Here is a 27251-nt window from a genome sequence, read left to right on the forward strand (position 1 = left end):
TAATTTAATTGGAGGAATTATTAGAAACATTCTCTCTTTATAATGGTGCAAACCTCAGAGGAAAATGAGCTGCTTAAGCATATATTCTCCTTGTAATTCAAGAGATCCTCAAGGATTTAAGAAATATGTTCCAAATCAGAATGGCACTCAGTTGTCCACTTAAAATGGGTTCATACCATAAATCTTGATTCTAAGCATTTCCACTGGAGTTAATGCTTTGTGTTGTTTTTTATTTTCAATTATGGTTACTAAGCTTTTCATTTGAGTGCTCTTATTTACTGAACTTCATTCTCCCTTTGAAAGAAGAGGAAATTAAATTTTAAAAATTTGGATGGTAAAATGTTATTTATGTATTTAACTTGAATAAAAGACTTAAGGATAGAATCATTGACTGCAAATTTATGAAATGCTATCATATGAAAGAGGTAGTACACTTATTCACTATAGTTACAGAAGAGCTAATGTAGTCTAATACATGGAAGTTAAAAGGAAAAGCAGATCATTCTCAATTGAAAGGTAAACTCTTAAAATAAGCTGGTGTAGTTGGTAATTTCCAAGCTTATCCATTAATATTTGTGGTTTGTTTTCATGTTTGAGGATGCACCTTAAGCAGAAGTGGTTGTGGGTATTAAAATTTATGGGAAAATATGGGGAAAAATTAACATTTAGAAAATTCAGTGCATTTCTTTATTTTTTTCTCCCCTTAGAAAATGAGACACTACCATGAGAATTTTATTTTAGCAGTGAAGCACCTAGAGCTAACACAATATGTCAAATAAGCCCAATCAAACATATAAAAATGAGTTAAGAAGTTAGGATTCAGATAAACACAGTGATCTGATACAGTGAAATACACCATATTTCAGCTGAGAGTCATGGAGAGGGTGACTCCCAGAACATTCCAAGAAGGGCAGAGCCATAATTTAAATTGTGTCCATTTAAAGATGGCTCCTTTAGGAATATTCTGGGTCTCCTATATGGATTGAGCTCACTACAGGCTAGTGTGACTATATTAGCACAATGCAGAGAGCATGAGGTTTGTAATTAGCAACATGACTTTGTCACTTTATTATTACATATGGGATGTTTAAAAAAACAAAGTCATGGAACTTCTCTGATCCTCAGTTTTCTCATCTGTAAAATAGGGTTAAACAATACCTTCCTTAAGTTTCTTTTTTTTTTTTTTTTTTAAATTTTTTTTTCAACGTTTTTTATTTATTTTTGGGACAGAGAGAGACAGAGCATGAACGGGGGAGGGACAGAGAGAGAGGGAGACACAGAATTGGAAACAGGCTCCAGGCTCCGAGCCATCAGCCCAGAGCCTGACGCGGGGCTCGAACTCACGGACCGTGAGATCGTGACCTGGCTGAAGTCGGACGCTTAACCGACTGCGCCACCCAGGCGCCCCTAGTTTCTTTTTTTTTTAAGTTTATTTATTTATTTTGAGAGACAGAGAGAGAGAGAGAGAGATAATGAGCTGGGGAGGGGAAGACAGAGAAGGGAACAGGATCCGAAGCATATTCTGTGCTGACAGCAGAGAACCTGATGCAAGGCTTGAACTTACGAGCTGTGAGATCATGACCTAAGACATGAAGTCACGATCTGAGCTGAGAGATCGTGACCTGAGCCAAAGTCAGACGCGCTTAACCAACTGATCTGCCCAGGTACCCTGCCTCACAAATTCCTTATGAGGATTAAAAGAAAGAAAGAACCTGCCAAGAACCTTGTAACTGAGTGCCACACAAATGTAAAGGTTTGTTACTTAAATATTCATGGGGGCTATTAGAATTACTTAATTCATTCCCCCCTTTTCTGATTTCCTCCTAGTTCTCAGATTATTTCAAAATTTCCTTCAGAAATTACCTCTTAAATGACAGTATTCCACAGAGTTCTGTAAATGTTCTGTAAGTGACCACAGTCATTTATAACTGTAAGGGAAAACACCATATCATATCATATCATATCATATCATATCATATCATATCATTGTCATCCATTCCTTAAACTTCAACCATTACATGTAAGGCATAATTTTCAAACCTATATTTCTAACTCAAACCTCTTTCTGCAACACCAGAGCAGTATTGTTAAATCCTTGACTAAACTCTCTACTTGGATTCCTACTGAAGTCTTTCCTTCAGCCCTTCCTTCCTCAAAATCTGATTGAGGCCATCAAGTTCTATTGACTTTGCAAGCAAATCTCAAACCCTCATGTGATGATGGCTTTTGTGGAACTTAGAGAGCTTTTCTGGACTCCTCATTTGGGCATCAGGACTTGGAGTTCCAGCTTCTCCACCACTGAGCAATGTAACAGCTCTTCTTGTCTCTCCCACAGTTCCCTGCTAACCACAGCTGCACTGAAATATCCTCTAAAACCATTGCCTTAGCATGTTTCTCACCTGCAGGGGTGCCTGGGTGGCTCAGTCAGTTGGGCGTCTGACTTCGGCTCAGGTCATGATCTCGCAGTCTGTGAGTTTGAGCCTGCATCGGGCTCTGTGCTGCAGCTCAGAGCCTGGAGCCTGCTTTGGGTTCTGTGTCTCCCTCTCTCTCTGCACCTCCCCCACTCGTTCTCTCTCTCTCTCTCTCTCTCTCAAAAATAAACATTAAAAAAAAAAAAAAAAAAAGAATGTTCCTCACCTGCGCTTAGTTGATATATGAGAATCCAAATAATCCAGTGAAGAAATGGGCAGAAAACATGAACAGACACTTCTCTACAGAAGACATCCAGATGGCTAACAGGCACATGAAAAGATGCTCAATGTCGCTCCTCCTCAGGGAAATACAGATCAAAACCACACTCAGATACCATCTCACGCCAGTCAGAGTGGCTAAAATGAACAAAGATGTGGAGAAATGGGAACCCTCTTGCACTGTTGGTGGGAATGAAAACTGGCGCAGCCATTCTGGAAAACAGTGTGGATGTGCCTCAAAAAATTAAAAATAGACCTACCCTATGACCCAGCAATAGCACTGCTAGGAATTTACTCAAGGGATACAGGAGTCCTGATGCATAGGGGCACTTGTACCCCAATGTTTATAGCAGCACTTTCAACAATAGCCAAATTACAGAAAGAGCCTAGATGTCCATCAACTGATGAATGGATAAAGAAATTGTGGTTCTTCATTGTGGAAATATACACAATGGAATACTACATGGCAATGAGAAAGAATGAAATATGGCCTTTTGTAGCAACGTGGATGGAACTGGAGAGTGTTATGCTAAGTGAAAGAAGTCATACAGAGAAAGACATATGTTTTCACTCTTATGTGGATCCTGAGAAACTTAACAGAAGACCATGGGGGAGGGGAAGAAAAAAAAAAAAGAAAAAAAGGTTAGAGAGGGAAGGAGGGAGCCAAAACATAAGAGACTCTTAAAAACTGAGAACAAACTGAGGGTTGATGGGGAGTGGGAGGGAGGGGAGGGTGGGTGATGGGTACTGAGGAGGGCACCTGTTGGGATGAGCACTGGGTGTTGTATGGAAACCAATTTGACAATAAATTTCATATTAAAAAACAAAAAACAAGCAAGCAAACAAAATAAAGAGAATCCACATAATTTTAGATTTCCTATGACATGGAGGGCTCAGAGGCCAAGATACAGGATTCCTTCAATGTTCTTGGAGATCCAAAGAAAGAAGATCCACAGAGAGAAGATGGAAGGGCATCTCCCAGGATTTGTCCATCCCACCAATTCCCAACTATTCAGAGGTTCTTAACATGCTGTGTTGTTCTTAAACATAATTTTTGACCTAGAATATACATTCTGCCCTGGCTACTTAAAATTCCGAAGCACATATTTCAAGATACCATGCAAATGTCATATCCTCATCAAAACTTTTCTCAGGCTTCCCAGATTAAATTAGTATCCCCTTCCCTGTCATCAGGGCACTTTACACTTTCACATGGTAAAAGCACTTAAACCAAGCCATCATCATTTTTTGTTTACACCTCTGTGCCCACTCTGGTTTCAGCTCCTTGAGAACATTGACGATGCCTAGTACATCTCTGTTATACTCACTGTCTATCCCAGCGTCTGTCCCAGGGTGGAGAAGGAGTATTTTTTGGTGACAGAAAGAAGGAGGGTGTTATAAAAGCAGAATCTGTTAAGTAGTAGTACAGCCCAACCTCAATAATTAGGACTAATTGAGAAGAATGAACGAATGCCAGGTCCAATGCTTCAAAAGCGCCTTGCAGGATGCCTCTCACAGGAGAAGTGAAAAGTAAATATTGTGGTACATTTATTCAAATTGTGGCTAGGAAAAAGAGAACTTGCAGGGTAACTGGTAAACCTTTGGTAATTGGCAGACCACTTTCATATTACATGATTTTTCCAAATTATTTGAGAAAAATTGAAGGGATGCCCTACTGCTTTGATACTTTTAAACTTCCCTAGTGTTCTTGCTTACCTAATATCACATGTTTCTGCACTAAATATTTGAATGCCTAGCTTTAAGAAAGTGAATTCCAACCTCACTTCATACTAAGTACAGCAAATACCAAGGCAGTGACATTCGAAGAGTAAGCATTTGCAAATAGATCTGATTCCTCCTGAGGGTGAGAGTGTAGTGGGGGGAGGGGGGTGTCTTTCTCACTCCAGACACCTAGTTAGAGTGGTTCTGTTCCTCTACCTTTGCAGATCTTGGGATTCGGTAGGGAGGGTGTAGGGAGGGAGGGTGTGGTTACGAGCTGGAACAACAATGAAGTGAAGGAAACACCCAAAAAGGTAGCACATGGAACTTCTGAGCTAGCACCCCCTGGCTCCTTCCTTGGAGATAAAAAATAAGGGGACAGAAGGCAAAATCAATTCTGTAAATAGTAACAGACAACCAACTACTTGTGAGGTGTTTGGGTAGGTGCTGCAACGGGTAAGGAATGAATAAGCACCAGGGAGAAAAAATACATTGATAATTATTTTTAGAAATATTGTGTAACAAGGCGAGTAATGGAGATGTGGGTTAGAGTTTTCTAGGCCACTGAGAAAAGTTCTGACAATTCTGTCCTAAAGTTTTTGAGGTCAAAAATGATTTTCTAGGGGCACCTAGTGGCTCAGTCACTTAAGTGTCCAACTTTGGCTCAGGTCATGATCTCACAGTTTGTCAGTCTGAGCCCCATGTCAGGCTCTGTGCTGACAGCTTAGTCTGGAGCCTGCTTCAGATTCTATCTCCCTCTCTCTTTGCCCCTCCCCCACTCACACTCTTTCTTTGTCTCTCAAAAATGAATAAAAACATTACAAAAATTAAAGAAAAAAAAGAATATGATTTTCTATTATCTTAAGTCTGAAACCAGTACCCCGATACATTGCTGGTAGCAAATCTTACAGATAAATGAGCACATTATCAAATGTTCATTTGTCTTTCAGATTTAACAATTATTACAATGAATCACATTACTTCCTTGAAACTGTTCATCTCAAAGAAACAATAAATTATGCTGAGTTTATATTCTATAAAATCTACACATCTGACAAATGTGATGTTCAACTTTTCAATTAATTTAGTTACGAAAGCTTGGAAGAAAACGAAACATTTAAAAATCAAAACTTCCAATTGTGCAACTAAGAAAACATTTTGGACATTATCTCTATTTAACAGCCTGTGACTTGAACTCCCTGTCTGTGTAAAAAGATGTTCAGAACAAATATCTACTCTTCATTTCTCCTCTCACCCCTCATCTGGGTAGATTTTATTTATGCATTAGATGACCTTTTTGGCCATTAGAACCATCTTGCTTCAGCAGTTAATTAACACAAGTACCATAATTTAATACAGTTAATGCTACTTGATGCCCTTTAATGTACCTTCCATTAGTGATATTATTGTAGTATTACCCTGTAAATTAAAATGAGATCAAGTCTAAGAGAGCCACTCTTTAATTAAGGTACTGGCACACTGTACTCGTCTATTATTCACTAGAGAAAATCACCCTGATTTACTGAAGTAGGACATCCATAAGTCAGAATTAGTCCATGAAGATTATGAGGTTTATTGAACAATGTAAGTACTACAGAGTCGCTGAGATTGCCAACAGCCATGTTTCCTCTTTTCCTTCCATTATCTTAATAAATACACAATGAGAGGGAGTAAATGGAAGCAAAATAAGTATGTGGCCAAAGAAGAATAAAATTTTTATGATGGGATTATAGTTTTTGTCACCAGTAAAACAGGTATGAGGTGTATCACATGCTAAAAGGAACATAAATGCTACATTAGTCTAATAACAATCAAAACATCACCTTTACAGCAAACAATACTAGTGTAAAACATAAAGGCCAGGGAGCCTGGTTCAGTCTGTTAAGCGTCTCACTCTGGCTCAGGTCATGATCCCATGGTTCATGGGTTCAAGCCCCATACTGGGCTCTTGGCTGCCAATGCGGAGCCCACTTAGGATCCTCTGTCCCCCTCTCTTTCTGCTCTTCCCCCACTTGTGTGCTCGCTCTCTCTCTCTCAGAAATAAATAAACATTAAAAAAATCCATCAAGGCCACGTGCACATGTTGCACAAGAATTGAGAATTGGAATTCACAGTCAAGTCAAACAAAGACTCTCCTGTTTTTGTTTCATAGCTTCATATACTTCCAGGTGAAAAATCTTGTATTGCCTGTCTACTCTTCTATGGATATTTGCCCACTTTCCCCAAATAATAATGTCAATTCCCACACTATGACATGGGTGGTAGTAGAGTGATAAGTCAATAAACATCATTATAATGATAAGATATGGACATGAAATGACACATTAAATATTGCGGCCATTTAATGGATGGCCAAGAGCAGGTTCAGGGCAACAAAGGGCTTCTTATACTTTGGAAAGTTTATAATGATGAGGTCTTGGAAAAGGAACCCTTAGAACTTTCTTTTGGACATCATCAATTAATATTTAATCATTTTGTAGATGATTTGTTCTATAAGAAAAAGTTAACCCTACCGAAGTTTTCAAGTATAAAATGTATGTATCAGCTTCTGTGCTGAAAGGCCTGTGTACCAGAGGCAGCTCAACAGCTCTCTTTAGTGCCTCCATTTCCCTTATATAACTTAAAAGCTGGAGACACGCCTGAGCCATCAGGCCTTGCTTCCTTAGTCCCTCCCCTAAGACTAAAAATACCCCAGCCATCTGGTGCCTAGCACAGTACACGCCAGCATCAGTTTTGCCCTGAGGAATTTGGACAGAGTTTAGAGGTGACAGAGAAGGACCTGATGGAAGGAGCTCACCTCTATTGGACCTTTCTCTCTTGCCCAGCTGCTTCCTCACTAGCTTACATTTGGTGAACAGGAAAAGGCAGAAGAGGGGAGTCCCAGAGAAGGGAGGATGGTTCCTGCCAATTTCCCAGTCACCAAAATGCAGTTGGAGAATTCTAGTAGGACCAGGGATAAAAGAAAAGTGGTAAGTCTGGTGGGAGTCTACATTTCAAACATGCCACTTTTAAGAGATAGTATGTCTGACCTCAGTAGAGAATGCATCAAAAATGCCTATCACTTTATGGGGCGCCTGGGTGGCTCAGTCGGTTGAGCATCTGACTTCGGCTCAGGTCATGATCTCACAGTTTGTGAGTTCAAGCCCCGCGTCGGGCTCTGTGCTGACAGCTCGGAGCCTGGAACCTGCTTCGGATTCTGTGTTTCCTTCTCCCTCTGCCCATCCCCCTCTTGTGCTCTGTCTCTCTCTGTCTCTCAAAAATAAATAAATAAATGTAAAAAAATAATGCTGTCACTTTAAAGTGTGTTTATACTCTCTTTTTTAATCAGAGGAAACAAGAATGAATGTGCAGTAACAGAAGTAAGTCCCAACAATGGTTATATCTTAACCAAAAGCTGCACAAGATTGCCTTCTTTACAAGTGGAAGATGACAGTGTTTGCAGAAGTTGGACTCTAAGGATTTTGGCTTGGATTAAAATTTCTCAAACTGCAAGAAAACTGAATTAGATGATACTATCTAACAGTGCCGATCACACTAGGATTCAAATTCAAATGTCAGTTTATTAATTCTGTAGCACTCATTCTTGTAGATGAACAGAATACTTGTTACTTTGTTGTGGAATGCTATTGTTAATAATACCAACATCAATTATTTTTATATATTATAGTCCCCCAAAATAAGAACTGGAAACTGATTATCTTTTGCTAAGATATTTATGAGTATGATAGCTACCTTTTATTATAAATAGCAAATTCATATTTAAGGCAACAGTTCCAGATTGCCCACTCGTGGTGCCCTGCTAATACATAAACATTCCTCTACACCCTAGAACCCATAAGCTCAATAATGTACCGATACATATTTCTCTCAGAAATACTACTTTGTTCTAAAGATATCTTCATCATATGTCACCAAGACCCTACTTAAAAGTTTTTATTTGTATTAATTAATTAATTAATTTTAAAATATTTATTTGGGGGGAGGTGGGAGAGTGTAAAGGGGGAGAGGGACAAAGAGAGCGAGACAGAGGATCTGAAGCGGGCTCCGTGCTGACAGGCTGACAGCAGTGAGCCCAATGTGGGGCTCAAACCCACAAACTTTGAGATCATGACCTGAGCCGAAGTCGGATGCTCAACCGACGAGCCACCCAGGTGCCCCCGGCCTTAGTTAAAAGTTTTTATTTTCTATTTATTTACTTATTTATTTTTTTATTTTTTTATTTTTTTAATTTACATCCAAGTTAGTTAGCATATAGTGCAACAATGATTTCAGGAGCAGATTCCTTAATGCCCCTTACCCATTTAGCCCATCCCTCCTCCCACAACCCCTCTAGTAACCCTCTGTTTGTTCTCCATATTTAAGAGTCTCTTAAAGTTTTTAAAGAGGTGCCATTGCTAAAGATTCTAGACTCTTCCAGGAGTAACATGAAGCTGGAATAAAATTGAGAGTAGGTGGCCACCAGTTCCTGCTACTTCCCACAGTTAAGATTGTGAAACCTTTACTACTATACAGAGGTCATGTCCACCACTCCATTCTGTGTGCCTGCTATGGTCTTTACCTTAACATCAGTGACCTCTTCTTTCTTCTCGTGCACAAGTACAACAACACTATCAAAAGATAGGTCGAGTCAACTCTTGGAAAGACCAGGGAGTCTCAATTCTTCTCCAGTTTGTGAGGACAGGGTTGCCTTAAGGGATGCTGAAAGCCAGTAAACCTAATGGAGCCTGCCTTATTTGTTTGAATTTTATAATTGTTAATTAAATCTACATGATTTATGTACCATTTATATTCTTAAGTTCATATATTCTGACTTAAAGCTATCTTGGCGTTGTTAGAATGATTATTGCTTTGTTTTGCTGTTTTTTCCATTTTGCTGTGTATTTCACTCATCTTTAGTTTTCCCAGCTAATTACCTCATGCTTCAATTCCCATCAGTTGGTTATTCGGATAACATACCACACTTAGAAATCTGGTTGAACAGCTCTACATTAGTAGCCCTGGTTCTTATTACTTGAGGTTTTCATTAACACATCCTCAAAATTCTCAGAAACTTGCTCATGTGTGTCTCTGATGTATTCTCAGAACCAAATATATGCTCAACTATGACCATTCAGGTGTTTAAACTCTGGTCCATCTGTAATTGACCCATAAAATGAAGCAAGCCTGCCTCAGGTCCATATTTAAATGGCAGCCTATCTTTTTAAGACAGTAACGACCAAAAGCCTGAAAAGTAGAGCTACTCCTTTTTAATAAATGTGTGACATTCCTATTTGCATTTGGCTCTGATTTAATATATTAAAGGAATATAACTCACATTTCTGAAACTTTTTGGGGGGCCATACAAGAAAACAAAAACAGAGTTGTACCATGCTGAAACCCTCTCTTGCACTTGAAAACAATGGAAAGACAAATTTCTTATCTTTCAGTGTCTTTTATAGAGCAGCTGGCTTTGTTTCCCCTGGTTTCATTGTCTTAAAGACTTAAACCACCCCCTGGTCTAGTGAATTCCTTGGTCTCAAATAAGATGCTATTCTTTTTTCTTTTGTTTAAATTCTAAGAAATCCTGCCAGGTTCAGGCTCAGTGACAGGGAGTCTGGGATTGCAAATGACTGCTGAGTAAGAAGGGTCTCAAATTTCCCCAAACCTACCTCCAGACTGGTGTTCCTGAGAAAATGGTGTAGTAGAAAGTGACAAATGTCACTCTCCAGCTGTGGGGCCAACACACTGGCATTTTCTTTGAACAACCGTTCTCACTCAAGTCACACAGATGTTTTCTTACCTTCCGTGAACCTTTATGTCTGAGATCGCATAAAAGTAGCGTGCCAAGTGTAGCTCATCTACAAATATTTCCCCAACCGCTGGTCGCAAAAGCCGTATCCTCAGGTCTGTGACTGTAAAGAAATCTCTGAGTTTCTTGGTTGTATCCAGCTGTCCGTAGAGAGAAGCCATATTGCGTAGCCATGGTCCAGCAAAAAACGCAAACCTGTCTTTGATTTCAAAGTGGATTATTTTGCTATTTGTCATATACCCCGTAGAGTACTCTTCAGTGCAAATGATTTCTAAGACAGTATGCTGTGATAAATCCTTCACGGATTTAGGGTCCATGTGAAAAGCGTCTAAGCAGTCTGTGGCATAATACTGATAGGGCTGCCATGTTCGTCCATAATCAAGAGATTTCTCCAGGATCATTTGGTCTGGACGCCCCGATTCGAAGGTAATAACTATGTTGTCTGTGAGCTCAATGGTTTTGCTCCAAGACAGAGTGATGTTAACCTGGAGAGGCTTGGGATATTCCTTCCAAGTAGCAGACTGCCAAAATGTGGATGGATGTCTTCCTTCAAAATCAAACATCAGCTCAGGGGGATGTGCCAACTCGGGGGTACTTGCATCACACTCATTATTGCACATGTAGGGGTTGCCCTATGGAAGAAGAACAAAAGAGGGTTCATCAAAACACTGGTTTGACACAAGTCTTGCCATATTGCTGTTGCTGAGTAAAAAGCTAGGAAAGAAAGAAAGGGGGGGGGGAACCCTGTCTGCAGTAATCATTTTTATTTGCCCTAACTGGATTCTCCTTTTTAATAGCTTTAAAAAAAATGAGGCAATATGGTAATTTTCTTGTCTTGTTTCCTTCCATGGGCTTTAAGAAATGAAAACAGTTTATTTATCCCATATGTGTTAGACCCATAATGCGGTCCCAGAAGCACAAAGACACTGAGCAACTGTCTAACAGCTCAATACCTCTGTGTCCTCTTAGAAAGATGCTATAGAAAAGCAAGGAAATTCCTCCATGCCTCAAGGACGTTCCTCAAGAGCATAGTTCTTTAAAAAGTCATTTTTCAAGCAAACCTTTAGAATTAGCAACGAACTGTAGATACCTGTGTCCTGTTTGGGAAACAATACCCCCCTACAACATCCAGTTTCTTTTTGCTTCACCTCAAATCCATCATACTTAACTAGGTCTCTGCTTCATAAAGCCTTCTCTTAAAGCATTTACTTTGTTCACCACAAATCATTAAAATGTGGTATACTACAGGCTCTGGGGCTTGGTCCAAACATCTGCCATCCTATTAGCTAGAGGCAAGGGGATTGCACAGAAAAGACTTGGGGCAAGGGTGTGCTCCAAGTTATCAGGACAGGACACCCCAGTACTTAATTAGAAGTATAAGCCATGGCTACTTGAGGTGTTACTCTGGGCCGGCCCATAGTCAGCTGTCTGTCCATGGATGTTGGCCATTACTATAATTTCCCTCTCACAGAAGCTAGTTCCTTCACAGTCCACTCAGACAAGAAGCTGGAAATAAATCTTGTATCACAACAAGTTACAACACCACTTATGCTACACTTAATAGCTGCTTTCAAGCTTTCATCAGATGATTCTTTGGCAAACAGCTGGCTCCCCGATTTTTGTTTATTTTGCATTTAAGAAAATAAATGGTATCATTTGGAGCCAACTATCCAGGCATTTCTCTCTAATCCTCTATTGGGTAATTATAAGCATGGATGGGTGAAAGAATCGACCCTCTGACATTGTCCTCAGGCTTTCTCTTGTAATTACAATTAGATTTTTTTTTTCTTTTTCATGAACTGAGAACTTTTCATCGTATCTGCAGGATGCATGGGCCAGGTCTCAAATAATGAACTTACACAATGGACCTTGGTGCTCAGTTACCAGCTGACTCCCATGAAATGTGAGATGGACACTGGAGAATTGCTTTGGCCTCCCCAGAGGCGATTTCTCCTACCCAGTCAGCTAATACTCTCACTCTCTCTTTCCCATTAGTGCAACTGAATCCTAAAGCTGGCAACAGGTTTGGGGGACTCAAGTATAATTGAGATGGGCAAGAGAAAGGAGAGAAGGTACATTATCTGAGGAACAGAACTGTTTTAAAAATACATCCGAGGCATCAGTGATAATGGAAATGTTTCTGTACTTCTCTCTCGAATTTCAATTCCCTATTCCTGATCCCAGCGTCTGTGGCACTATTTATAGTAACCCCTTCAAGAGGAGCCAAGGGGGGAAAATACGTTTCTGTTCCAGGTGGAATAAATCACCAAATTTATTATTATTTAAACTCTCTTAAGCATACCAGAGAGCCAAATGCAAAGCTCTGCAAACTGGCAAAGGCTTTTTATGGAGGGCTATAAATATTGTGGAATCTGTCAAGATTTATAAGTTCTAAATATATGTAAATGCACATTTTACTGGAAGGGGTCAGGTTTACACAAATCACACCTTCATTTGAAATTTACTGAAAAAATACGGTCACTTCAAAATCTACCAGCATGTAGCCATCTGCACAATCATTAACTTGGATGCTACCACCTTCCTCCTGACAAAAGCATCTTCATCTGAGGTCAAGGGTATCAAAACACAGGAAATCAACTCTGCAGGATACACCAAAGTGAGTTATCAGGCATTTGTATTAAGTCATGTTGAAAGATAGCATTTCTTCGACTTCAGCATTGATGTGCAGATCTTCTCAGATGGGCATAGGGTGCCGAGACAAAGAAGGAGGTACAGTAGACTGATTCTGGGTATGGGTCGATACTAGCAAACTCGTCTTAGGAAATATACTTGAAGGTATCTATCTAAAAAGCATTCATTCCTACATTCAATAAAAGGCGTTGACAATAACCACCATTTATTTAGCACTTATGGGTCACTTTACATCCATTATCCTGGGTAGTCCTTTGCACCCCTGCTATATGGAAGAGAAAACCGAGGCATAGAGAAGTGTTATGCAACTTGCCCAAGGTCACATATCAAAGTGAGTAAGGGACAGAGCCAAGACGAGTTCCTTCTGCCCCTGCCCTGACCTGCTTAATTCCCAAGTCAATGGAGTTACCTATGATGCAACCCAGTCTTAGAAACACAGTTGGCTGGTTAGAAAGCAAGGGCCTAAAATCAAAATAGGTTTGGGAAACAGCTTAAGATCTTCCTGCCTTAGAGAGCCCTAATGAGCATTATCATACATCTCAGATGTTAAGAATCTTCCTCAGCTTCATGTAAGACCTAGTTTCAGAAACTTAATTTGACCATGGAGCCCCTTTTTGCTTTAGTAACCCCTATTTATATGCCACAGAAGTAGTGTTCTGGAGAACATCCTTTGAGATTCCCTGCTTTGTATTACTCTTAAAATTGTAAACGTGTGGATGCCAGAGAGCACTGCAAAACTCAAAGTTTTAGTCCTTTAGTGAAGACATGGCCATACAAAGCACTTAGTCTCTGCTTTTGTTCCATAAGGATACCCTTCCACAGGGGCTCAGCAGGACAGCCAGCTCAGGATAAATGCTTATATTTACATCAAATTGTCAGCCATCAAAATGCATGCCAGGACAAGGAGACAATTTTATTGCTTTGCACTGATCTGGTGCTGTAGGCACCTGAAAAATGAGAAAAAAGTTTCATGCATGCAATAATTATTTATTGATTGCCTACTATACTACTATATTTAAGGCACTTGTCTTGGCTTTCAAGAGGCAGTAGCGAACAAATCCAAGTCCCAGCTATTAGCATGGCTTCCATTTTAGTTGGGGGAGATGTACTAAACAAATATATAATGTTCTATAATGTTACATGGTGATAACTACTAATAAACCAGTTAAAGGGGAAAATGATGTTGGAGGAGGAATACTGATTGTAATTTTATACTGGGAGGTCAGAGAAAGTCTCTCCTGGATAATGTGACATTTGAACAGATTAAGAGCAATTCCCAATTTACACTGGAGATGATCAGAGTTTGACCAGAATGACAGTTTTGTCCTTCATCTGACTCTACTCTTAGAGATAATTTCAGCAGCATAGCAATTTATTGAAATGGATGAGTAAACAAATCATTTCTAAGGAGATTCTACACCAAATGGCTCACCCCCCCCCCCAAAAAAAAAATTAATTGAACCATTCTTATTTCATAGACCTCATGCTCTTTTAGGAGATTCATGATTTGATGACCATTAACATAACTTACTGAGAGACAATGATACTGAAAGAAAATTACTAGAGAAAAACAAAGATTTCATTTTGCTCCCCTCAGAAAAAAGCTTACATTTGTGGTGAGAGAGAAAAAAAAAGAGAGAGAGAGAGAGAGAGGCAAAGAAGCTGAAAACCTTACTATTCTAGAAAGAGGAAGCTAGAGGAGAGATTATATGCTAAAATATTTCGTGTAAATATTTCACAAGGGTGTGATTGGTAATACTGTTGTTACAGAGAATTATCAATATGAAAACAATTGCTGTTAAAAGGATTAGATTAATTAAATTTTCAACTACTTCAACCCCACCCTAATCCTCCCTAATACCATTAACAATGAAATTTATATAAGAAAAATAACTTTCCCCTACTTGTGAAAGCAAAGAACACTTCTTGTTGCTAAATCTAACAGATTCAGGCATTAGCAAGTGTAAGTAATTATTTTGTGGCCAGCAGGCAGCTTTAAATAGATCTTAATTTAAGTCCTACAAGTAACAGATCCTTAACTGATTGTCTATGGACAAAGCAGAAAATATTTATGACTGTGCTGATAATATTTACACCATTAAGAGATGCCTAAATAATTAAACAGATATTGCTGCTAAATGTTTTTGTAACAATTAGAAGATGAAGATTGTGATGCTTAATTTCATTTAAAAAATGTTAATATTTTACCTCTGGGAGAATTGAAGTTAGTTATTAATTAACACTTTGTAGCCAAAGTGGAACTGTTATTCTTCCTTAATGCGCTTTCAGAACTTAAAAGGATAAATAAAATTTGAGACATGTTTCTATTGATGGAATTACCTTCCTTCTGTCAAGAGATACTTTGACAAGAATAGTCATTTCAACTCAGATCTGCTAGACCCTTCTGAGTTAAAAAAGAAAACCTGCATAAGCAGTAATCCTTGTGGTTCCAACCATTTTGAACTTCTCCTTCCAAGTTTTACCCATTGGGAAAGACAGTTGGAAAGGTAGGGAATTCTCATGAGAGGTTTGCCACTGAACTGTACATTACATGCCAAGTAGGCATGTACTTACAAGTGGTCGTGAGAAGGATTTGGGTTCACACTTATACCGATTATGAAAAACAGTGAGACAGAGCTGCCTCACACCCATTTGCATCTGGCTCATCCTTGCTTGTTTTAAGACTAGGTGCCATTAAAAAAAAAAAAAAAAAAAAAAAAAAAAAAAGACACATAGGTAAGGGAGCAGACACAGTATTCTGGGATAGCACTCCCAACCTGTTTCTATTGTGATTTTGAAATAGATATTACTATGTCGTTGCTAATGCAAGGCTTTAAAAGGGTGAAGAAATAGGTAGCATAGTCTACTGCTTGTCTCTCAGAGAGATGAACCATGAGCACCATGTTTTAACTGCTAGGCTGGGCTATCATCTTGAGGAGATGGCTTCCTTTTCTTCCCTTTCATTGGTGTAATTTGTGGTAGTTAGGAGCCCCTACTCCCCAGTCCCTTCTTGGGACTTCTTCATCACTCCTTTCCCTGAGTCCTCAATTCTCGGTTGGCTATAACACAGAAAGGCCCCTCTTTTATGACTCCTTTTCTGAGGAGCCCCTCTCTGATTTTTATGACTACTCTGAGTCTGAGAGCTGATCATTGTTCAGGCTGAGGTGCCCCCTCCAGGTCTTATAGCTTTGTTACTCGTGATAGAAAGAACAGGAAGAAATCAACCAGAGTTGTGTATAATTCAAGATGGTGGATACCTTCTCCAGAAATCTGAAAAGTAAGTGTCAGCATCATCAGTACTGACAGGTCTTGCTGACCACAGCTATGGGGATAAACTCTTCATGTCCTCAGGTAGGTCCACAAGGCAGCATGTTTCCATTATCCCTCTGTACATAAAGGGCAGCAATCCCTACAAATGACAGTGTACTCTCACTTATAACCTGCCCTGTTAATTGGCATGTTGGATCCCAATGAGGGGTACACACAGGGCAACAATATAGTCTGAATATTTTGGGACTGTCCAAACTTTAGTCTGAAAATGTCGGGACAAAATTACCTATATATTTGTCAGAGCATGAGTGCCAATTTTTGCTTTGGAAAATATGGCCACTCTAAGAATAATAGAGGAGAAAGAGTTTTGTTTTTGTAACTCTGCAGTTAAACACCAACTGCCCTGTTTTCTAATGGAACCCTCTGTTCATCACAAAGATTCCTTTCTGGCATAGACACAGGCTTAAGGCCTGATTGAAGCCATTGCTTGTTTCAATCTGCTCCCTGACGATACTAACACCATGTGGACTTTTTTACTCAGGAATAAAGACAGGAGGGCTTAACCTTTCTGCAACGAGAATTCTAGAGGCCATATTACAGAATATGGGCCATAATACACACCTGTGTAAATCCCCACAGAGGATTATGGCCAGGATTTTCAAACTGGTGAAGGCTGCACAGATCAAGATGACCAAACTTTTAAGAAGGAGCCAAATACATTCTCAAGCCACAGTAGCCACAAAAGTGGATTCTTATATACCAACCCAAATCATTATTTTGCATGAACTGGAGAAGAAATAAATATTCATGGAGTCGAGTTAGTTTGAAAGTGAACGTCTATAGAAAAACACTGTAGTAATGTGACACTTTTATAACTGGTAGGGAAATTGCTTTTTAAAATTTATTGTCTTAAAAAATATTACTTAAAAATCCTTGGCATGGTGTTTTGCCTTATAGGTCATCTTGAAACAGAACCTAAGTGTTGATAACACCAAGTTGAAATGGACTTTCAGCATTTTGTTAAAGTAACTTGAGGGGAGTTTAAATATCATGAAGGTGGGAATGTTCTGAGTCTGATACCATCATGCACTGTGAGAGTTGATTTGAACATTTTGAATCCTGAAAGTTCTGACTTGATTCTCAAAAAGTGGTTCCTTCCTCTCTCATATGAAAAAAACAAGTCCAAGACCCACTTGAAGTCCATTTTCTGCAAGCCTCCAGCTTTCCTGTAAGAGAGTATAGGAAGACCAAAGCATTCTCTGTTGAAGTGATCACTAAACCATGAAAGGCATGAAGAGAACTTTCTAATGTGGCACTTTTCAAAAGTGACTGGTTTCTGGTGAGTCTATTCTGATTTCTCATACTCTCTATTTCTTTCAAACTCCTCTCTTCCAAATTCATTAGCTGTTTACTGGGAACCTACTCTGTTAAAAACACTGTGAAGAACACAGAAATTATACAACAAAATGTTTGCAATTTGGTAGTGGAGACTAGATCTGTACGCGCAACAATCATGTTTTTCCAATTGGTTATTCATGCTCCTAGAGAGAGCACTAGGTGCTCTTGAGGGGAAAAAGACTCACCAACAACATTGTGTAATTTTCTGGAGGGTCCATTTCACTACTTGCCAAATAATTAAACAAATATTTATATTAAAAACAGACATTTTAAAGTATGGAAAGAGCCCAAATGTCCATCGACAGATGAATGGATAAAGAAGATGTGGTGTAAGGGAAAAACAAATCAAAACCACACTCAGATATCACCTCACGCCAGTCAGAGTGGCCAAAATGAACAAATCAGGAGACTATAGATGCTGGCAAGGATGTGGAGAAACGGGAACCCTCTTGCACTGTTGGTGGGAATGCAAATTGGTGCAGCTGCTCTGGAAAGCAGTGTGGAGGTTCCTCAGAAAATTAAAAATAGACCTACCCTATGACCCAGCAATAGCACTGCTAGGAATTTACCCAAGGGATACAGGAGTACTGATGCATAGGGGCACTTGTACCCCAATGTTTATAGCAGCACTCTCAACAATAGCCAAATTATGGAAAGAGCCTAAATGTCCATCAACTGATGAATGGATAAAGAAATTGTGGTTTATATACACAATGGAATACTACATGGCAATGAGAAAGAATGAAATATGGCCTTTTGTAGCAACGTGGATGGAACTGGAGAGTGTGATGCTAAGTGAAATAAGCCATACAGAGAAAGACAGATACCACATGGTTTCACTCTTATGTGGATCCTAAGAACCTTAACAGAAACCCATGGGGGAAGGGAAGGAAAAAAAAAAAAGAGGTTAGAGTGGGAGAGAGACAAAACATAAGAGACTGTTAAAAACTGAGAACAAACTGAGGGTTGATGGGGGGTGGGAGGGAGGGGAGGGTGGGTGATGGGTATTGAGGAGGGCACCTTTTGGGATGAGCACTGGGTGTTGTATGGAAACCAATTTGACAATAAATTTCATATATTAAAAAAAAAGAAGATGTGGTGTATATATATATATATATATATATATATATATATATATATATATATACACACACACACACACACACACACACACACACACACACAATGGAGTATTACTCAGCAGTCAAAAATAATGAAATCTTGCCCTTTGCAATAACATGGATGGAACTAGAGTGTATTATGCTAAGCGAAATTAATCAGTCAGAGAAAAACAAATATCTTACGACTTCACTCATATGTAGAATATAAGATACCAAAGAGATGAACACAGGGAAGGGAAGCAAAAATAATATAAAAAGAGGGAGGGGGCAAAACATAAGAGACTCAAATACAGAGAACAAACTGAGGGTTGCTGGAGGGTTGTGGATGGAGGGATGGGCTAAACGGGCAAAGGGCATTTGGGAGGACACTTGTTGGAAAGAGCACTGGGTGTTACACGAAGGAGTCGTATATGAATCATTGGATTCTACTCCTGAAATCATTATTGCACTATATGCTAATTAACTTGGATGTAAATTTAAAAAAAAAATAAAAATAAAAAAACAAAATAAGGTAAATGAAAAGTGAAAATAGGCATTTTATGGAGTAAAATGCAAAAAGTATTTGCAAGCAAATTTTTAGGAAAACACACAAAAACATTTCATGCTTGGGGCAAATTTGGAGGTATGTGTCAAAACCACTGAACTAGAGAAGGAGGATCTGGGGGTTTCTGCTCAGTGACAGTTTATTCCATTCCACCACCTGCCTGCATATGATACTTCATCCAAACCACCTTGGAGAGGTTGTGGCAATACTAGCTTTACCAACACTGAGAATGGTGATTTAAACAGTCCCAGCATCAAATTCCAGCCTGAAAATATTTGCTGCACTCTACCATGGCAATCTGGGTGGGTACTGCATACACTAAAATCTCTATACAAAAAGAAAATTTGCCATCCTTCCATCAAGTTGAACATACAGTATGTACTGTGGTAATATACAAACTTTAAGGTGCATAAGAAATACTTGGTGAGTCCAATCCCCTTCCATCAGGAATGCCACTTCAATAGATTGGGTGGACCCAGGAGCCTAATTTGACAACTACCCTAGATGAATCTGATGCAGACAACCTCTGGACTACACTTCCATAAACACTGGTGTGATGTTTCTAAGAATCATGGCTCTGGGTTAGATCTGCTTAGGTTTGAATTCCAGGCCTACACTTAGTTATTAAGTAATTTTGGACAAGCTAATTGACTTCTTGAGCCTTGATTTCTTCTTCTTCAAATTCCATATAATATGTACTTCATGATATTAACGTGAGAAAAAATTACATAATGCATGTTAAGTGTTCAGCATCTCCTTGAAATGCAGTCAGTGCTCAATAATTAGTAGTTAGCATTAAAAATGCTCCTCCTTCTGCATTTCTTGACTCTGAGAATGACATCAAATTCTTCCATGTCATAAGCAGGAAACATGGAAATCATCTTTTTTCCTTCTCTTTCCTCAATCTGTTTACCAGCCAAGCTCTCTAGAACCCATCACTACAGCTTTCTTAACACTGCCAATGTTTTCTTTAGTTTTTTCATGTTTTAAATATTTAAAATCTATTTTTGTCCTGAATTACTGTAACACCTTCTTAAATGAACTCTCTCCAGATTATACTATCCTCTTACAATCTATTCTCTGCGTAGTTTACAAATGTACTTTTATTATGCCCCCTTCTTAAAGCTCTTTAATGGGTTTCCATTACCTTGAGGGCTACAATTCAAATTCCTTAGCCTAGCTTGTAAGATCCTTCAAGATCTGGCCTCTGTGCTTTTTTTCTTTTTCACTCACTCATGTTCACACCTTATGAGTCAATCACACCAGCCCATGAGTGTTTATATATATGCATTATTATGCAATTCATCATATTAAATTCTAATTGTTTATTTTTACGTCTTTCCAACTAGAGTTCTATGAGAAGCATTGGCACATAAGAAGCAAACAACACAACTTTATGAATATAAGAAAAATAATGAAAGCAGAAAGACAGGAAGACAGGGAGAAAAAAGGATAAATTAAGTTGGTTTGACAGTATGGAATAAGATGGGAGGGATTTGCCCATAGGTTGGTGATTAGGGATCAAATAGACCACCAAGCTTAAAGGACTATCTAACATCCTAAGTTGTAGATGAAATTAGTAATGATGTAATATATTGGGTAAAACAAAATAAAACCAGGAAAACATCAAGAAGTCCAACTCCAAAGTGCAGAGTGCCTGTGTCTGTGATTGATATAGTTACTGGGACTTCTGGTGAGGTCGGAGGACAAAGACAAATGGCATGACTACAGTCATGTCCCAGTCCTTTCCTGGTGTTCATTTCATCTTCATTTTTCTCCATCAGTCACAGCAGTGTTTCTTCTAGTGGCTTTAGGCTGAAGACCTCTTTTCCTCATCCCACCTTGCCTCACTTATCCAACCTATAGCATCCTTCTGAGTTTACAGGAGTGGCTGAACATCAAGGGTTTGATTGGGCAATTATGGAGAATAAAATAAAAATTGAGGGAAGAAGCAGTGAATGGGGAGGTTATAATTTAACAATGCTCAGGCATGGAAATGGTGCCTGGTGCAAATCCTTGGGAAATGTAAGATGTGGTAAGTGGAAATGGGTGAAGAACCAGGAAGCAGCACAGTCTGTTACAAAACAGGAAATGGTCTTCATTTATTGTGCTGCAGCTTACATGGCTCTCCTAATTACAGAGGTCCTGAAACTTCTACCTGGCTCCAGAGGCTGACTCATTAGGAAGCTAATGAAGCTTATACCTCAGAGCCACTCAATTACACTAGCTGCCTCTTAGGTCTAGTACCTAATTTTGTGTTTGAAGCTTTGCATTTCTCTTTTTAAAAAAGGGCCCCCAGAACTGTATAGGCTCCAGGCTCATAAAACTTGGTCTTACCATGGTCTGGGCCATAGGTAGTGTTTCGGGGCTTGCTGAACTAAAATAACTCTCCCTTCTTCCTTCCTTCCTTCCTATTTCTTCTTTTCAATCGATTTCCTTCTCTTTTCTCCCCTAGAATGTTCTTTTCTCAACATTTCCAACCTTGAAATAACTTTCTCTATTTTTTTTGCCCAAGTTCACACTTGAGGGGTGTGTGTGTGTGTGTGTGTGTGTGTGTGTGTGTGTATGTGTATGCGTGCAAAATAACATACCAATATTTGTTATATTAACACTCTTGGTATATTGTCAACAATAAATGTAATTCATTTATTTGTAAGTCTGAATGACAGCTTACCAGAGCCACCATCATGAACCAGAGTAAATTAAATGACAAAAACTATCAAGCAGCTATCATGTGCCAAGCATTATGCTAGCTCTTATAGATTAGTTTATAATAAGGTTGATTCTTCCTTATCAGCTATAATGTAGTGGCACGATAAAGTTAAGGAAGGTGTATCAGTTGAAAAAAAGAAAATGTATTATAGAGGGCTATTTTGGGTAGGTTATATAGGAATGAAGTAGCAGCTAATAATATTCTAATATGCAGGTAATATATGCAAAATGTATTGTTAAAAAGAAGTATAAAAGTCAGGCAGTCATGATGAAAGAGTTAGAGTAGGCAGAATCTTAGTTTTCAAAGATGTCTCAGATTTGCATAGGTGAGGAAGGCATTCTCTTCCTGGAATAAAGAAGGGATCAATGATCATTGAATACCTTTTATGGTTAGGAATTGCAAAAGGGGCTTTATATGTGTCCTCCCATTTAATCCTCACCATTACCCATACAGCAGGTGTTATTCTAACTTTACAGATGAAGGAACTGAGGTTCAGAAATGTCATGGAATCTATTCCAGATAAATGGGATAAGTCTGTCTGTAAAATGAAGATGAACCTAGTGTTTGAGAGGCTGGAAGGTGTTAGGAGAGAATTTTAAATATACAATGTGAAGTTGATTTTAGAGAGTACTAAAATCTGGGTAGGCGTATTTGTGTGTGATTAATTGGAGAATAAAAAGCTACTGGTGGTTTTCAGAGTAAGTGACCTGTACAGTTAGCTTTCTTCATTAGTTTTCCAGATTCCTTTCTAGAGAAAATATCACCTTGAGTCCAATATTAGGAGTTAACTCAATCAAGTCATGAAGAAGAATCAAAAAGCAAGAGTTACAATTCTCAGAGTGGGCACGCAAATAATTCTGGACACACCTCATTTATCTTTGTATCTAGCACAATTCCTGGCACACGGTAGACAGTCAATATATGAGGAGCTTACAAATGAATGTAAAACAAGCTGCTTCTCTAACTAGCTTTTCTGTTTAACAAAATAAGAAAATTCTCAAAAATGAAGAAGAAGCAATTAAATGTCTTCTAATTCAACTATCTGCTGCGTAAATCACTTCTGGGACTTCAGGTAAAGAAGAAGCATGATCTTTGATTTTTCTCTTTATCTAGAGAGATACTGCCCAAATCTCAAACACTCGTTCGTATTTCACCTACAAATCAAGAGATTCATTATGGAAGTGGAAAGGGTCCAGAACTGACTTAGGGCCTGATGACTCTATTTCCAATGAAGTCTAGGGTATGGACTGAGACAGCCTCAGAAATAGCAGAATGTCACAATAACTGCAGTGTGGGATATAATGAAAGGAGGTAAGACTGGAGGTAAGGAAGGAAGCTAGGAGGTAGCTTTAATAATGTAGGTGTGAGAACAAGGAGCTGATTAAACTGAACAGAAAGGTAATGGAAGAGTCAGCAGGAATTAGACTGATTGGAAGCAGAGAGCAAAGGAAAACAAAGAATCAATGGTGACACTGAGTTTAATGCCTGCAGACAGTAAAAATGGTGGTGATAAAGTTTTCGACTAAAACTAGTATAAGACTGGGACTCTTTTATTGCCCCATCACAGCAAAGTTCCAGTTGCAAAATGTTAGTGTGACATCTAACATTACTGAAAAACCAATTACTGAAAATGCCACAGAGATTCTATTCATAATGTACAAGATATTTAATTTATTTTTTATTAAAAAATTAAAATTTTTTTAGCGTTTATTAATTTTTTTAGAGACAGAGAAAGAATGTGCGTGAGGGAAGAGCAGAGAGAGAGGGAGACACAGAAGCTGAAGCAGGCTCCAGGCTCTGAACTGTCAGCACAGAGCCCAACGCGAGGCTTGAACTCACAAACCACAAAATTATGACCTGAGCCGAAGTCGGACGCTTAACCAACTGAGCCACCCAGGTGCCCACAACATGATATTTTAAAGCCCTCCATTCTCATCTCTCTCTAAATAGCCAACATGCGTACTTATTGATCTCCAAATATTTCCCACCTAACTTTAAGTTCCCATTAACTTGGTCCCAAACTTGGTCTGTACAGGCTTCCTCATCTCTCTTGGTTTCTCCTCCTTCCCCTCTTTATCTTCTTTTAGTTGCTGCTTATTTCATTGCAAATCCAGCTATTCTCCTATGTACAACACTAGTTTATAAAATGAAAGCCGAGGAGCCTAGAGAGAGCAAAATAGAACCCTTAGGAGCCAGTGCAAGAAGCTGTGAATATTATTAAGGGGCAAAGTGGATCCAACTGTATTTTAGACAAGAGGCTAGAGCTGGGAATTACAACCCAAGGAATGAACAAGGTATTTTATCTTCCCCAAAGTAGTCCACAAAAGAGTAAAAGGCCAAGGATAAATGTCCAAGAGGAAGGAACTTGGGTGGAAGTGTGACTAGGGCTAAGTGTTAGAAAGTAGAAACCAGTAAAAACAGGAGCAATAACTTAAAAATAAGCCCTGTTAGCTACAAACTAGTGATGCATGGGGGCATTAGTGCTGGACAAAGAATCAGCATTTTCAAGCCTGGACATCTGGAATAAATAGTTATTCTGTCAAGGAGTATCAGCCTCTTCCATAGTGAAGATGAGCACATGTAATTAGAATAATAAGGGATACTCTCACAGCATTTTTGTGAGGACTAAATAAGCTCATAAGTAAAAAGAGTTCAAGATGGTGCTTGGCCCATAGTAAGACCTCAGTACATGTCAGCAATTACTATTATCATCAACATTGCCATCTCTATGACCCTTACAACTTGTCGCCTCATAAAAGCCCTCCTTTTCAGGGTCCATTGTGCCACCAAATAACTCAGCACTCAGTTATTCAATGTGAGCTGGTAAAATGGAGGTGTGAAAGTTAATCTCCTCATAGAATTCATACGATAAGTCAACCTCTTAGGGATGCACATGCAAAAATACCATTCCTATTATTTACAGTACAGCTTTACAAGGTCTCAAGGTACCTTTCGTAACAAATATAAAAATACCTCCAGATGGCTCTTATTTTTAGAATCTTTTTTAATGTTTATTTATTTTTGAGAGACATAGAGACAGAGTGTGAGTGGAGGAGAGGCAGAGAGAGAGAAGGAGACACAGAATCTGAAGCAGGTTCCAGGTTCTGAACTCTAAGCTTTCAGCACAGAGCCCGATGTGGGACTCGGGACTCACAAACTGCGAGATCATGACCTGAGCCAAAGTTGGACTTTTAACCGACTGAGGTACCCATGTGTCCCCCAAGATGGCTCTTGTTGAATGCAATATCTACGTCTCAGGATCAAACCTGTTGTAGTAGCTATGGTCAATGTAGAGCAAACCCAGAATCCTCCCAACCGGACAGCTAACTCAGAACCCAGTGTAATTAAAATGAGGATGGGAAGAGGGCAAGACTGAGACTGCATCCACACTCTTGAATTTATGAGAAGAATCAACCTGGGGAAATTATCTAACTTTTCTGAGCCTCTGTTTGCTCAGGTATACACTAGGGAGTACATCTCACTACCTGGTGAAGATTAGAGTATCCAACACATTAAATACACACACACACACACACACACACACACACACACACACACCATAGAAAGTGAAATAGAGCTGGGAATAGAGATTAATTTTCCTCTTTTTATTATTTCTTAATGTTTTATTTATTTTTGAGAGAGAGAGAGACAGAGAGACAGAGTATGAGCGGGGGAAGAGCAGAGAGACAGGGAGACACAGAATCCAAAGCAGGCTTCGAATCCACAAACTGTGAGATCATGACCTGAGCCGAAGTCTGATGCTTAACTGACTGAGCCACCCAGGTTCCCAGAGATTCATTTTCTTCTACTTCTATCCATTCTGTCTTCTTTTTAATGGTTCACACCTATGTTTTCCAATATGGTAGCCATGAACCCCATGTGCTTATTAAGCACTTAAAATGTAGCCAGTAGGCAGTCCAAAATGAGATTTGATGTAAGTCTAAATCACACACTGGATCCCACAGACATAGTAAAGAAAGAAAAAGAATATAGAATACCTTGTTAATAATTTCATATTGATACATGTTAAAATGACAATTATTTTGGATATGTTAGGTTAGATAAAACATATTATTAAAAAATTGTTTTAAGATTATTTATTTACTTTGAGAGAGAGAGCTGGGAGGGACAGAGAGAAAGAAAGAGAGAGAATCCCAAGCAGACTCCACACTGCCAGCATGGAGCCCGATGTGGGGCTCAAACTCATGAGCTGCGAGATTATGACCTGAAGTGAAATTTAGAGTCTGACGTTCAACTGACTGAGACACCCAGGCACCAAATTAAAATCATTTTTACCTGTTTCTTTTTACCTGTTTCTTTTTACCTTTGATAAATTAAATATTACTTATATGGATACATTATATTTCTATCAGACAATACTGGTTTAAACAATCAACCAGATGTGATGAAGGAAACAAACATTTGGCAAGTGAAGGTTCATATGGTCCTTTTAACTTCTCATAGCCTAGATTGAACTGACTTTTGTCATTGATGCCAATAGGCACTTGAGGTCTCTTTTGGGCAGGCATCCAGAAAGGAGAATTAAGCACCCTGCCCACACACAAGATAACATTAACATTAATAATAATAATAATAATAATAATAATAATAATAAATAGAAGTATGAAATGGCATGGAAGGCACAGCCCGACCAACTGGTGAAAACAAAGCCTGAGATGAGAACAGAGTGACAGGAGTCTTTGAAAAATTGTCTGAGCCTTGTGTTTTTCATGATTGTGAAGACCAAAGACAGATCAGCCACCAAGGACCAAAAAAATCTTTAAAAATTACATGAAAAAAAATGAACTGGATGCTAAAAATGAAACTGCAACAAGAATGCATTTATGCCTACAGAAAGGTAATTAGAAATTCTTCGACTACAATATCAGCAAGTTATTCCAGAATTTAGGAGTATAAGAGGGAATTACTCTTTCTGGAAGAACCTCTTCTGGACCCATCATGTAGGCTATTGATCAACTCTCTTGGAAGAAGAAGAAAGAGTCCATGTATTTTGTCATAAATGTGAAAATACCATTTAGTTAGAGCTGGTTTTATTGGCAGCTTACAACCCATATTTGAGTTAATAAATGTAAGTTAGGGCTCACTAGATATTTTAATATATGTACAAGGAGAGAAATAAAAATTTAATCTGACCTCCAAGAAAATGAAAAGGCAATTCAATATCCTAGAGAATAAAAAACAAACAAAACAAACAAACAAAAAACTTCAAAATGCCAGAAAGAAAAAAAAAATTGTGTGATCAATAGTGCCAGATACTCAAGAGAAGATAAGGAGCAAGAAAAATCTTTTGCTCTGTCTTGTAAAGGGTTGTCAGTGACCTTGGAAATACTTGTTA

The 27251-nt window shown here is 38.8% G+C and overlaps 1 protein-coding gene across 12 annotated transcripts in view; it reads right to left on the minus strand.

The window, feature by feature from the left end:
• The window catches only part of NTNG1 (netrin G1), a 333701-nt gene that overhangs the window by 140286 nt on the left and 166164 nt on the right, over nucleotides 1-27251 (minus strand). For all 12 annotated transcript variants that reach the window (XM_019457677.2, XM_019457687.2, XM_019457683.2 and 9 more), the window contains one exon: nucleotides 10189-10829. In XM_019457677.2, the coding sequence (XP_019313222.1) occupies nucleotides 10189-10829 (641 nt within the window). The remainder of the gene's footprint in view (nucleotides 1-10188; nucleotides 10830-27251) is intronic.

Source organism: Panthera pardus, unplaced genomic scaffold (genome assembly GCF_024362965.1).
Source record: "Panthera pardus isolate Hobbes unplaced genomic scaffold, ASM2436296v1 HiC_scaffold_11, whole genome shotgun sequence".
NCBI lineage: Eukaryota > Metazoa > Chordata > Mammalia > Carnivora > Felidae > Panthera > Panthera pardus.